We start from the raw sequence: 14,265 nt of genomic DNA, 5'->3' as shown, positions 1-14,265 counted from the left end.
CTGCTGCCATTTTACAATTAGGGAAACTTGGGTTAGTATGTCACTTGCCCATGTCTGAATGTGGGGACATGTATATATGCAAGAGGCAAGGATAGTTTTTGTGGAGGAAGGGGATATATTTTGTTGGACCAACTACATTCATTACTTAGTTCAAGCTGTATCTGCTTCTTTCACAGACCTGAAAAGTCAGGAATGGATCCAGAGTGGGCACTGCAGCATGGTTGCATCCTATTTGGCTGTATGCTGCATATGCACAGTGACCTTACTGGCATGGTTGGAGGGTTTCTGGTGCACATGCTGTGAGTTCTGAGCACACTGGCTGCTCATCAGCACTGAGTCTATCCCAAGTCTCTGCTTGCAAGCAGCTCTGGAGCACTGCTGCTGTTCACTTTTCCTCTCTCTCCTTTCTCCACCATCTCCCCCCACAGAAATAAAAGAAAATTCCATTTCAACGCTCAGCCCCTGCTTTCATGGAGGGAAAAGCAAACAGACGCACACTGCAGAGCAGCCTGGAAGAATTTCTATTCTAGGCAGACCTCATGCCACTGAGCTCACGGTACATGCAGTTTCCAGCAGCAGCTCCGCTCATTGCAAAATGAGCTCTCTTCACTGTGCACCCACCACACCTTGAAGCGAGTGTGGCCTGTTGCCATGGTCCTCATTGTGCTTGGAAACTTGGCTGAAATCTTTCCAAACCATCCAGTTGAACCAAAAAAGATAACACTCCTACTCAAATATCCTTTCCTTACATAAAGACACTATTTTGTGGAGCATACCATGTTCTCAGCAGACTAAACCAAAAGCTCCCAGCCAAGTTGTAACAAAGATGCTTTTTTCTGGTAAGTTGTTTTTTTTTTTGGTGATATCTTTTATTGCACCTACTGTGTATTTAGGAGAGCTGCGAAGCAAGCTTTCAGGCACCAGTTGCCCTTCTTCAGATCTGGGAAAGAAGCAGATGCAGCTTGAACTAAAGAACAGATAAAACCATAGCATGTGTAACTCCGTATGTGCCAACAAAGTCAGTTTAAAGGAAAGGAGGACTGTAAAGAAAGAGCAAAGAGGTCTTATTAGGAGTGGCTATAAAACAAAAGAGGTGCAGCAGAAGAAATAACCTAAGTAATGGAAGAGCAAAGCCATTAAATAGTTGTTACTACCTGTGGAGTGTAGGGAGAAATTAGCAGAGATGGCAGGTTCAGACTGTAATGAGCCATAAAGTCAATGTCTGTGTTTAGTCCCAGGGCAGACAAGGTTCTTTGGGTAGCTGTGATATCCTTTATTAGACCAATTAAATACTTGGAAAAATTGTTCTTTGCAAGCTTTCGGGCACAAATGCCCTTCTTCAGGGATAGGGAAAGTTTATCAGTGTCTGTGCGCTCTCCTAGGTAGCATAGAAGCCAATTTTTGTTCACAAACAAAATCTAGGTTTGTGAACACGCAAATGTGTGGCAGTGAGGTTCAAAGGGAATAGGAGAGGTAGTGTGAGAAGGTAGTTGGGGGGGAGGGGGGAGGAAGGGGAGAGGGGCAGAAGAGAAGGGGAAAGGTCCCTGGTTTTTAGTTTCCAGTAAGGTTATAAATCTTCCCAAGCTCTCTCCTGAAAGTGTTTTGTAATTTGACTGGAGTACAAGGGCTGTGAGGTCATAAAGGAAGTGGTTGTTTTGTGAAAAATGTTCTCCTGCTGTTGGACGAGTGGGTGGGGATGCACGTGTGCACACCTGCTTATCCATCTATCCCCATTGGTGAGTGTCATTCCGTGTTATTTCTGAGCTGTCACGTGTTGGGAGCTCAGCTCTTGCTGCCAAGCCTGTATGGTTCTAAAAGGCTAAGGGCCAGGTGCATGAAGGCAAATGGGAACAAATGGTTCAAGAACTGCAAAGGACCTAACACAACAACATGTTAAGTAAACTTCACCACCATGTTTGCAGACCAGGTCCCATAGCAAGCCAGTGATCAATTTTTTGAGACCTGTAATGTTTCATTCTGGACAAGCATGGAGCTGCTATCTTTAAGGTAAAAGAGTGAATGTATGTTGATATTGTAAGCTATTTCTGTATGCAGATGCAGATCCATGCCCTTGCTTCCCATCACTCACTCACTCAGCCCTTTCCTTATGTTGAAGTGGGTACAGCCTGAACTTGGAGAATCCTGCTCCTCTTCTGGGTTTATACCAGGGATAAGCTGCAGCCCATTTTGCAATGTGACTGTAGCAAAGCCTCCAGTAACAATGCTCAGATACAGACATTTTTCCACTAGCATTCCCACAATTCCAGGCACTTGCTTTCCTAGAAATGGCTGGCCCATCAGCACACTTACATCTTGCTCTCTAGTGCATAAAAGCTGTTTAGCACTTGAGGTTGCCCAGAACATGGCTTACCCCTGCTTTATCAAGTAAAGGATGTATTTCCAACAGTCAGGTAGCTGGCCAGAGGAGCAGAGCCAAATCCCAGTGAATACATGGAGGGAACTACAGCATTAGCCACTCTGCTACAGTACCACCTGATCACTCCCCAAAATGTCAGTCCAGAAAAACAGTACCAGAGCTCAGGACCCCACTTCCCACTTCCATTCTTTAACAGGTAGATCAGTCTGTATCAGACACCACTTGGGGTAAGTGAATTGTTGAAATTGTGTACATTTCTGCACAAAAAAGTACACCCCATTTCTTCAACCTAATCCTCATTTGTGCTATATCAGTTGATATTATCTTGTAAGCCTTTGGGGTAATCTTTTTGGGTTTGTAAGGCACAAGATGGTATAAGCTGTATTATGGCTCATCCATAAGTCAAACTGTTAAAAGAGCCATGTATGTGTTTGAAGTCTTTACACCAAGCCTGCTAACAGAGACATCCCTGATTTGTGGCTAGGAATGATCCAGTGTCAGTCATAAATTGCTGAATTGATGTAGAAAAAAATAAATATACGTGGAAGTTTAATTCTGAACACATGTAGCCACAGAACCCACAACCAACCTGAAACTAAATTTGTTCCTTTCCATACTCTCAAAACCTGTCTCTGGCGTATTTATACTTAGCATTCAATAACTCACAATGCATGTTCCAAGCACTTCACAGACACTGAGCTCTGGAGAAAGAGCAAGATGTAGAACAATTATTTAAATGTAAACTAACCCGACAAAACTGAAATAATCCATAAACATAAAAATATACCTATCTGACTAGGGACTGGACTGCTTTAACCCAAGGCACTTCTGGGCAAAGGAGGTAACACCCAGGTGCTGACTAAGGACCAAAAACTGAAACCTGCAGCAGGTCCTGCTATACAAAAGAGAATATTTGTCTTTCTGCTGAGCAACAGCCCCAAAAAACAGCAACCTCTCCCAAAGGTCCATAGCCTGACTCCAATTATTTTGCGTTGCTTTAGATGAATCCTATCATTGTAAAGAAAGTGTTCCTAGGCTATTGCAGAGGTAATCTTTACCTTCAGATGCTTTAAATCAGGGGTGTCAAGCTTGCGGCTTGCGGGCCAGGTCCAACCTGAAGAGCTGTGTTGTGTGACCTATGAATCTTTGCACAGAAGCTGGGAATTCAGGGGTGGTCTCTCCCACCAAAATATGGGGCATAGAGCACTGCTGTGGATGTGTGATGGTGGAGGGGTCAAGCGATAGCTGTGTTAATCCCCCTTAATGTCCAGATCCTGATCCAGCTTGCAAGGAGCCCTGCAGTTCACATTTGGCCCAGGGGACAGGGCAAGTTTGACACCCTTGGTCTGAATAAAGTTTCTCTCACTCTACTAATGGCTCTATCATTCTTCTTCCTGCTTTTTCTCTTCTCTCAGCATGTTTTGCAACTGAAGAAACAATCCTCTAAAAAGTGGTTCTCAACCTTTTTTGTATCAGGACTCACTAGTAAACATTGATGGCCAGTCTCGACCTAGTGCCCCTCACTCCCAACCCACTGCATCCCAATGCCAGGCCCCAGCCCCCCAGTGTGTGGAGTTGGGGGGAGGTATGGAGGCCCCCATGCAGGCCCTCGCAGGCTGGAACTCTTCCAGCCTGCAAAGGAAGAGCCACGGTTTCCCATGTTTTTCTCCTTTAAAGGAGAATCCGTTTTTAAAGTTTGTTGATCCATTTTTTAAGTTAGTTTGCAACTCTTTCATATATTCTTATGGCCAACTTTTGAGTTGCGACCTACAGGTTGAGAAACACTGCTCTAAAAGAGCTATCAGTTTCAATCATTTTGAACAACATCAACAGGAAGCAATTTGGCAATTTAGGAAAATACTTTAATTTCTTTCATTGTCTCAATTCTTTAAGCCTCCTTTCAGAGTTTGCAAGACTGACACTAAACCCAATGAGAAGCATAGAAACAGACTGTTACTGAAAGTCAGCTTTCACTAACAGCAACAGTCACTAAATGAATCTACATGTTTACAGAGATCAGACACTTACACCAAGATTAGCAACTGTAAAGGCACAATGGCAGGCACCATTGTAATAATTATTTATAACAAGGAGTAAAAAAGACAACCTGCTGGCTCAATGTCTTCACGGCATAAGTCTTCCGACTAAATGAATATCACCAATTTTAAGACTCATTTTAGACTTGCTTTCAGTACGCATTTCTGTCATTGACTGTTCTGTCAGTACTACCCATGAGTTTCATTTGTGCAGCAGTGAGACCTTCAGCTGTTCTTCTCACTTGCACTGGCACAAGTTAGGAGTTAATATAATTTAAATTAGTCATGCTGCATTAATATAAAACCAGTGTAAAGATATCAAATTGGCCCATCGTTCGAAGGTCAACCATGAAGACTACATGGACTCACTGACCTACTGAGATGGTTTAAACAGAGAGAGTTTACTGCATGTGTACTAACCAGGCTCACTCTTACATTTTGTCTTGTGTCTACTGCAAAGGCTTGACCTTTTTTTGGATATTGTAACTAAAAATTCTTTTTCAATTCTTTTAACAGCCTTTGTCAATAGCTTTCAGACTTCAGTTAAAATGAAATTGTTAGTTCTGGGTTTTTGAGGAATTTTTTTAAATGTTTGTTTTTAAAGGAAAACGTAGTTTTCCAAGTAGCTCTGTTACAGGGTTGTGTAGTCCTTTTAAAAGCAGGTGTCACTAGCTCAAGGACAGCGAAAAGACATAGCTGAGCTGATGGTCAGGACACCAGCAGCAACTGGCACTTACAGTAAGAGGAGTATCCTGGCAGAGGAAGGGGTACGGGAAAACTGTCCAGAGGATAATAAAATCAAGTACGAAAACCCTGAGGCTTGGAAAATGAGATTTATGAGCAAACGCTGGAAGAACTAGGATTATTTAGTCTGGAGAAGAGAATACAGAGGAAGAATTTGACAACAGTCTTTAAATACCTGAAGGTAGTTATAAAGATGAGAGAGAGAGACTATTCTTTGTAGTCATAAGGTCCTTTCCAGCCTCATGAGGTCCCTTCCAGCCCTATTTATGATTCCTATTGGGTCAAAGAAGAGAGAGTGTGAGTGCTTAAGGAGTGGACTAGGAGTGGTCTAGAGTGGGAATCAATGATGTATATGAACTGCTTTGCTTTCCAGACTGTCATTGGACTAGAACCCAGAGCTGTAGAAGAATCCAAGTGCATCTCCTGGAAGTAATATGGAAAGTCCCCTTCAACTCATCAATGTCTCCAGAAGAAGAGTGAGCTGATAGTGCTGTGGAGGTAGGGGGATTAAAAGCTCCAAGGATAGGATTACTATACCCCAGAGAAGCTGTAGGAACCAGGATGCCCAAGGCAAGAGGCAAAGAATTGGTTTAGCTTGAGAAAGTCAAACATGAGCTAAAGTTGCTAACTCCTGGTTTTCTTCCTTTAACCACCAGTCCTGGGGATAATTATTCACAAGAGTTAAAATTTGATTAAATAATTTCTAGTCCTTGAAAAATTGTTAAAGATAACTAATGTGAATCTCAAAGGCTGAAAAACAGAAAGCAAATTATCTATCTATCTATCTATAGATATATAGAAATATGTGTGTGTGTATCAGTGAAATGACTGATCAAAGGGAAACAGGCAGACCTGTAACCAGAAGCCACTTGCAGATGTTCATATTACTATAGGTAGATTGCATTTCAGCTGCAATGTATGTTAGATATTCAGGTCCCAGAAGCAGAAGATTCTGTAATATTTTAAAAGTCATTTAGATGTTACGGGTTGGGAGGAGACATAACCCTCCAGGCAATAAACAGAAATTATACTAACTGGGTATTTAAGCCTAGATGAAACCAGGTCATATGTAAATTGTACGTGGGATACCCAAGCCTTCTGATGCTCTTGTATAGTCAAGTATTTCGTAAGTGTGCTAGTGCAACCACCTAGTTCTTATCATGGTAAGTTTCTCCACATTCACAAGAAATGTTAAAACAACTAGTGTAGGAGCCTGCTTTGCATACAAGCTGTTCTCTGAGCTATCTGTTTGTCTGACCTTGTCGTCACTATGATCTTCCATTTAAGTTCAGTTTCTCATTCGAAAACTGACTTGAAAACTAGAACCTTCATTTTGAAAAGAAACCTCATGTTTTCTTTCGCCTGTTTATAAAACAACTACACATTTAGGGATGTGAAAAAGCTTCCACAGTTAAACCACATACCAATTAACATTGATTCTTCATATGAGAAGTGTATAATTTGAGGGCATGGGGCAGAAAAAGGGAGACGCTATGGAAATCACTCCTTAGCCATCACAGATGGCTCAGCCATAAATCTCTAGAGAACAGCTTCTCACTGTTGCCTTCATACTGGAATGTTGCATTGATGTCAGGTTTGTCTACAAATTCTACGACACATTCCTGGATGCTGCAAGGAGACCACTCCAACTCCAGTACTGTAATATTGTTCGGTGCTGACGATACAAGAATATTGCTTGGAACAAACAGGGTCATTTGAGGACCACGGGCTGGCCAGTAGCGACCGAGGTTAAAGCCATTGATCCAGATTTGTCCCTGGAAGAAGAAAAAAAAGCCAACAAAACAAAACCTTTACTTATTTAATAATCATTATTTTTATTTCACTTTATAGTGTATGTAATCCCTAATACCACATCTTTACAGCTTCCATGGGGTTAGAGAAAGATCTCTGTGTTTGATAGTGGTGATAGCAGGTGTCCCCCAGAAGGCTGCACTGCTTTGGGTCTGGGTTCGGCACAGTGAGAGTGGGTGGGCAGGCCTTGCTTCTCAGCAGTGCTCTCAGGAGCCCCGAAGAAACCACACAGACACGTGCTGAGAGCCTGAGCAGAACAAAGTTTCTTTAGAAGTGTCTGACGTATGAGACATAATTTTAACCAGGCTTTAAACCCTGATTAACCCAGGGATTAGAACAAACAGGCAAAGCAATCCAATGCTGTGATGAATTAAAAATATTAACATATAAAAATGACATCCTCCAATAAAGTAACAATACTTTGGTTAAAAAAAAAAACAAACAACAGAAGGATCCTTAGTGTGAAAAAATAAATTTTCAATTGCCATAAAAACACTACCCAGACAAAGTTCAACTTGTGCCTCTCAGCAGCTAATACCTCTTGCAAAGTGAATCTTGCCAGGGGTGTTTTGTTTTATTTTGTTTTTTTAATAATAAATATCACAGCTTCATCCTGGGCTTCATCCCCACTTGACACTGTTTTCTTTAGGGTTCTGTGAAGTTAAACCTTTTAGCTTTTCCTGCAACTCTATATTTTTCCCCTAAAATGGAACTGCAAGATATCTGTATCTTCCCACTGTTTGCCCTGAGTTTTGGTTTATATTTCAGATTAAAGCAAACCTAAATATAAACTATATTTGCTTAAAGGGTCACTAGTAAAGAGCTTGTCAAAAGAAGCCATCATTCTAATTTTATGGTGTGATAGCCTACCAATCTAGTCCAATCTAGGAAGAGATTGGACTAGATTACCAAGCAGGTATCCTTCCTATTTTATGTATTCATAGGCAAAAAAAGTTCATCTACACCTTGTTTAGACATTTGAAATATAAATGTTTTCTTCTCCTCAAAGTTTCTACTGTAACAGGAGAACGTGACAAATGACATCTCCATAAAAGAAAGCTGAAGAATTATAAAAGAGAAGGGACACTTATGTCAGAACATTAAGAAAAAAAAGAGAAAAAGAAATAAAGAGTTTAATTATTAAAGCCAATCTAATTCCAATGACTACTAAAACTTTGGAGGAAAACCTAAATATCCTTTTAAGATTTAACAGACGTAGCCAGTCTCTAGCATGAGATTTCTCACAGCATCTCAGGCACCCAAAAAGTCCTCTGCCAAAAAAGTGACAAAATGACACTGTAGATATTTCTAAGAAAAAAAGAATGTGTTTAAAATGGAAATTAATTTGGTATATCACAAAGTAGTCACATATAAAGGCCTTAAAACTTACCTCAAACCTCAAAATAAATAGAAACGTCTTTCAGGTCACTTTTAAGATTACTCAAGCGTCAGTACAAACTTGCAAATGGGCCCATATTTAGTCAAAACTGAACCTTGGTTCATAAGACTTCAGACAAAACAAAAGGCTGACTGTCACCTGGTTTAGAGATTTAACATTTCAGAGATTCACACCTTAAGAATATCCTTCCTACATTAATCAGCACCAGAAAACTACAGAATGGATGGACAAGAAATTAAGAAGAACAACTGAATTCAGACATGTGCATCTCCTTCCCCTGATTCCATATAACGCTTAAAGCTATGAAAGATGCTACAAAATGCTTTCCATAAAGATAAATTGATGAGGCACTTGGAAGCCAGGATGCTAAGAGCACTGGTTGTGGCTTTCAAAATTACCTGCGGTAGTTGTCATGGATATTTTAAAAAACCCCTACTACCTCACACAGGGTACGGAAGTGTAGCAAAATAGCTCAAATACATTTAGCATCAGAATTAAAAAGCAGCAATATTGCAATTATATGATTCTATACACTCTTTTAAACCTTTATAAACTGACTGTTGTTGAATCTGTATATTTTTCACAAAGACGTCACGTTTACAAGTGCAGGTGTTCGCACTCAACTTTCCATTTGCTCTGTAATACAAGATTCTATCTTATTCAGTTTTGCCAAGGTTTTAAACCCCCAGTCTGAAAACTTTCTTTTTTTATCAAATTAATCTCACTCAGTGGTCTGTGCTTGCAGTATTAGGAAAAGGAAAAATCTAGCAATTTACTCAGCCTCATAACTTTGCTTCTATGGTAGCTTAGGGGTAAAGAGCATTATAATTACTTTAATTTCGTATGCAGGAGAATAATCAGTATATACCCAAAATGCAACACCCTCTTCTGTAACAATATGTGGGCAAATTTCACTGGGTGAAATGTTAAGCTTAGTCAAAGATCCAGAGAAGCTACAATCACCTCCAACCTTGTTCCCAGTAGTTTTTTACCTTTGGGTTCATTTTCCAGGAAAGCATTTAAGTTCTCAGCTTGTTTTTATTAAGGTTATGAAAATTTCACTATGGAGGATGCTTATGGAAAGAGATACACTTATCTGCCCTAAAATTTGACCAAACGAAAAAAAAAATGAAGGACAGAAATAGAGAAGCAGAAATGAAGAACTGCCTTCAGCAGGCTAGGAACTGAACCAGCTGTGTTGTAAGTAGCCTGAAAACTGAAAACTTTTTAAACCAACGCACAATCTAATCATGCCAGTGTTCACCCAGTGGCAGGATTAGCAACATCTGCATTCCAGTACAACTTTATTATGGGTATAAAAGATTATTTTAAAATAATTTACGACAACTGTATTACAAGTTAGATCATGCCTGTTACCACTGGATCCTTCGTTGCATCTCATTCTTTGTCTTGTACGCTCTTTGAAAGGAGGACCGTGTGCCAGAATTGGGTGTTTTGTTAATAAACACTTTAACACCAACTGCAATGGGAGTTTGGTGCCCAAAGCCTTTACAAATCTAAGGCTTAAATCTGAACACAAGAACTAACTTGTTTTCTCAGAACCTCAGTGTTAACAGCTTATGTAATACACTACCATCAATGAATCCTGCAACCCACAGCAGAACCTGAGCACCTATAGTGGAACTAAGGTGGAATCCAGGCACCCAAGTCTGAGAGTGTTGAGCTTTGGTACCTTAAGTTTTTACCCTTTCCCATCTCTTTAATAACTGTGAATTTATTGAATGCACTGTTTTTGGTTGGCAACTTAAGTCCGTTTAATATTCACTTCCCTCATCTTGGCTGGTTATTCCCAGACTTAGTTCAGATGAATGATGCATTCAGTTAGGATCCCAATACCTCTGACAACTATTTGGTATGCAATAACATTTCCCTTTAAAACCACCATATTATTGTAATCAAGTCTCCTGCAAACCCAACTGACCTTTATTAGCAAAGCAAGTAACCTCAGATTCAGATTTTTAGGGGGAACTTATTTAGTAAAAGAAATTACCTTGGTCCAACCAGGAAATCTAATATAGGTGTCCTGGGGTAAGTCTGGAATCCCGCTGGGAATAGATAATGTACCAGTGTAAAAAGCAGGTAGTTCATAGCTTGGTGGAGTATTTCCAGGTGTTTTCAATTCATCATCATCGCATTTTAGGCCATGTCCCACTGCTCTGTCTATGTCTAGAGGGTAGATTTCCCAGTCAACAAGTACGTCTTGATCAAGCGTTAAGTTTGAAACCAGACCCTGAAAAGATATTCATAGGAGTAAATATAGCACTCCCTTACAATTACTCATCTAAAACTGCTGGGAATGCAAAACATCTAGGGAAAAAAAAACGACGGCCAAAGCTCCATAATCCTGAGTATCACCCACCCCACACAGTCAAAAATTATATAGTCTCTTGTTCCATGCCCCCCTCCTCCACCCTGTGCCCGTAGCCCCCCCAGGTTATGAGTCTGGACTACTGAAGGATGGGGTTTTTTTAAATGAGGGTTTGTTTGCCATCCTGATTTTGAGCTTTTATGATGCACTTGGACCCTGTTTTCAGGCATTTGTCCATAACTATGGGGGGCTAGAAACTGCAGGCTAAAACATGGCAGAAATTTTCACAATCATGTGATTCCAGAAAGCAAGGAAAGGGTTTTAAGCACTAAATATTACAACACTCGTGATTCCAGAGAATTTGGAAACACTGAGTCAGAACCCAAGCCGTTAGCCTACACAGAGGTGGGGAGCACAGTCTTTACTTCCCATAAACTTGCTGCAGCTAGTACACAGTATCGCGAAACCAGACTTGCAAGGCATGTGCCATGTAGCCTTGATTCAGCTAAGTATTTAAGCACATAGTTAACTTTAGGCACAAGGAATCTCATTTTACTTCAATGGGACTATCAGTGTGTTCCAATTCAATACACAATATGAGTCTAACATAAGATATAAATGTAAACCAATAGTTACAGGTATAATCCCCAAAACAGCCACTATTATTCCAATGTAAGACTGTTTTTTTTTTTTTTAACTTAAATCCCATCCATAAGCTAAAACAAAAGCAAACAAAATCTCATCCTGATGTTATTAGCATAAGTGTCCATATGCCAGAATATCCTGGTAAAAGTTTTCAGTTGCTTGCAGCTGTTAACAAAAACAAACAACTCCCCCAATCCCCCAAAACAGAAATGTGCTTTAGTGGAAGAAGCAGTGCATTACTTTGACCCAGCTCTGCAGAATCTGCACAGTTTGGGTGTTTCAGCTGGGCTCTGTGGCACTTTTATCTAAAACTGAGTCAATCAGCTCTTAAATAAAAGTGCCAAAAAAGCCCCACTAAAGCACCTGAACTATACAGATGCTGGGCGAGCCAGGTCCAATTAACACGCTGCCTCTTCTGGACATGTGCTGGGCTCAGTGCAGGCACATCAAGTTTAAATAAAGTGTCATTTTTGTTATTATTATTATTGTTTTTAATGTCTGCAAGCAGCCTTCTTGTCTAGATAAGATCTTACTCTAACCAAAACAGTGGTTCTCAAGCTTTTTAGACTCCAAGTACCCCCTGTCAGGCTCAAGGCACCCCTAAAAAATACCAGCTCTTAGTTTTCACTTGTTCTTTGATTACAGAAAAAAATACTAGAGGTTGTCTTCTGTAGCAAAGAACTCAGAAAGACCACAACAGGTCTCCATGTTTTTCACACTATAGATTCCTGTTTGAACTCTCTGAGTTTATCTTGTAAATCAGGTTTGGACATCTAGCAATGCTCCAACACCCTTGCTGAGTGAGAATCACTGAATCAGAAAGCAATGTAGTATAAATTTGACTAAAATTTCCTAGACTTGATTCCCTGTGGTCAGAGTTACGCACCTAATGAAGACTAGGCTGATTTGCAGATGGTACTAGAAATCTTAAAAGTCAAATGAGCATTTTTAAATTATGCCTTTTATCAGCAACTTTCTAACAGGCATTAAAATAGAGAAGTTTTCCAGGTAAAGTACAGGGCAAGATGCAAAAAAGTATGCAACCACAGTGACTTCTGCTTCCTTCCTTTGTTCCTCCCAACAAGACTTAGATCAGCAAATGCAAAACATCAGAGGTGCTATAAGATACTTCCCCAAAACCTATCCATTTAATCAGTTTGATACATTGTTTAATCTGAAATGAAAAGAACACCAAAGCTCCCTTATTTGCTTAAAACGCAAACTTTTTTGTAAAGCATGTGGAGCACAGCCCATTTAAAGCCTAACCTTGAGGACAAGATATTTAAAACAAAACTCAGGGGGGCCTTCTGCAAAAAGTCAGAAGGCAAATTTTCATAGACATCCAAGCAATTTTATCCTCTCTCTTTACTCAAGGATCTTGGTTTTTTTGCTATCCTTGCAGCATGTGTGCATTTATTCTCGTATTGTGCATCTCTACTGAACCTGCTTTTGCTCAGGGTATTTAAAAGGTTGTATCACTCCTAATATCAGTCTCAGCTCCATGGCAGCTCTGGGGGGTACAGCTAGTACCTCCATAATTGTGGTTCTAAACTTCTATTTTAATGTTAGTTCAGTTCCCTGTATACACATTTCCACATCAGCCCAACTGTTACCCCTGTTGCCAGTCTGTGCAGAGGCAAAAGACACCCCAGGTAGGTGGCCCATTCTCCTCTTTCTTCATCCAGAGAAAGGCTAAGGTGCACTGGCAGGGAAGCATGGGCAGAGCTGGCCCATGTTGTACCTGTTTAGTGGGTAGAGGAAAGACTTCAGTCTCCAGGACTCATAGTGGACTCATAGCAGGTGCTAAAAATTTTAATTTCAGGTCACCTCCCACACATGCAGAGATTTCATTTTGACTGGTATTTAAAGGTGTGGTAGATCCTGTTAATACGGCAGAAGGCAGGGCAGATTTGCACCTTCTAGACTACCTAAATCAGAAATGCATACACTTCCATAAGCAGCAGCCTACTTCATGAGATGCTGTGCTGCTTATAAAAGCTTATGCATCTCCATTCATCTATAAAGTTAAAATCTACCCTGCCTTCTGCCTGACTTGAAACTATCATGGCTAACTACCTCTCTATGTTCAAATGATCTTCTAAAACCCATGATGGAGCTAGTCAAATTGTACTTTAACAGGTACAAGATCTTGTTAAGATGCAAGAGCCGGTGGCCTGGGAAGCTTAGTCTGTGTTGAAATAAATTTCATTTGTCTTGTCCTCTCCCAAGTAGCTACTGCCAGCTGAGTCAGACTAAACTGTGGTTCTGTAGTATGGATAACACCATGATGGCTGCTGGTTGTCTTCTTGGAACCCCTATAATCTGTGTATAAACCCAGACCTCCCAAGATAGGAGAAAGTATGAATGACCCTAAAACCAATCCACCTACATTCTGGGCATCCAATAGACATTCTGGCCATTTTGGGCCACAGGTTCCTTTTATGGGGGAACTGTTCATTACCTACTGCTTCGTTACTATCTGTATTTCAGTAGCATCATAGAGAATCAGCCTGAAATCAGAGTCCTATGGCTGTTAGCACTGCAAAAACATAACACAAGTGTAGCCCACTCAGTTTCTGTCTACCTTTAAAGGAAGCTGATAAGTACACAGAGGTCGCATCCAGACAAGCGTGCACGTGCCTCTTGCCCCATCTCAAACCCCTTTGAGGTGGGGCAAGAGACACGTGCAGAAATGAAAAAATGTTCGCAGTGCTGCAAATTGGATATTCAGGGGTCTAAAAAAAAACGTAGTTAAAAAAAGTGGGGCAAGCAGCCAGGGGCAACTGGGGGCTGGATCCTCCATGGACGTTCTGTGGTAGGCCCCTCGCCCTGGTGCAGAACCAGGGCTGCAGTGCCGTAAGTAAGGGGTTGGGGGGGCTGCAGAAGGGGGATGGGGACTATGGGGGGGACCCCTGCCGGCCCC

At 40.8% G+C, this 14,265-nt stretch overlaps 1 protein-coding gene across 1 annotated transcript in view; it reads right to left on the bottom strand.

Annotated features, from left to right (window-relative positions):
* Positions 1 to 5,674: 5,674 nt before the first annotated feature.
* Positions 5,675 to 14,265, bottom strand: part of LOC102379496 (beta-galactosidase-like) — a gene marked incomplete at its 5' end in the record, with an annotated part of 11,803 nt that continues 3,212 nt past the window's right edge. Inside the window, 2 exons of the mRNA XM_006037876.1 lie at positions 5,675 to 6,932; positions 10,380 to 10,619. Coding sequence (XP_006037938.1) covers positions 6,672 to 6,932; positions 10,380 to 10,619 — 501 coding nt within the window. The remainder of the gene's footprint in view (positions 6,933 to 10,379; positions 10,620 to 14,265) is intronic.

This window comes from Alligator sinensis, unplaced genomic scaffold (assembly GCF_000455745.1).
Source record: "Alligator sinensis unplaced genomic scaffold, ASM45574v1 scaffold1118_2, whole genome shotgun sequence".
Taxonomy (NCBI): Eukaryota; Metazoa; Chordata; order Crocodylia; family Alligatoridae; genus Alligator; species Alligator sinensis.
This window is presented reverse-complemented; position numbering and strand designations above follow the sequence as displayed.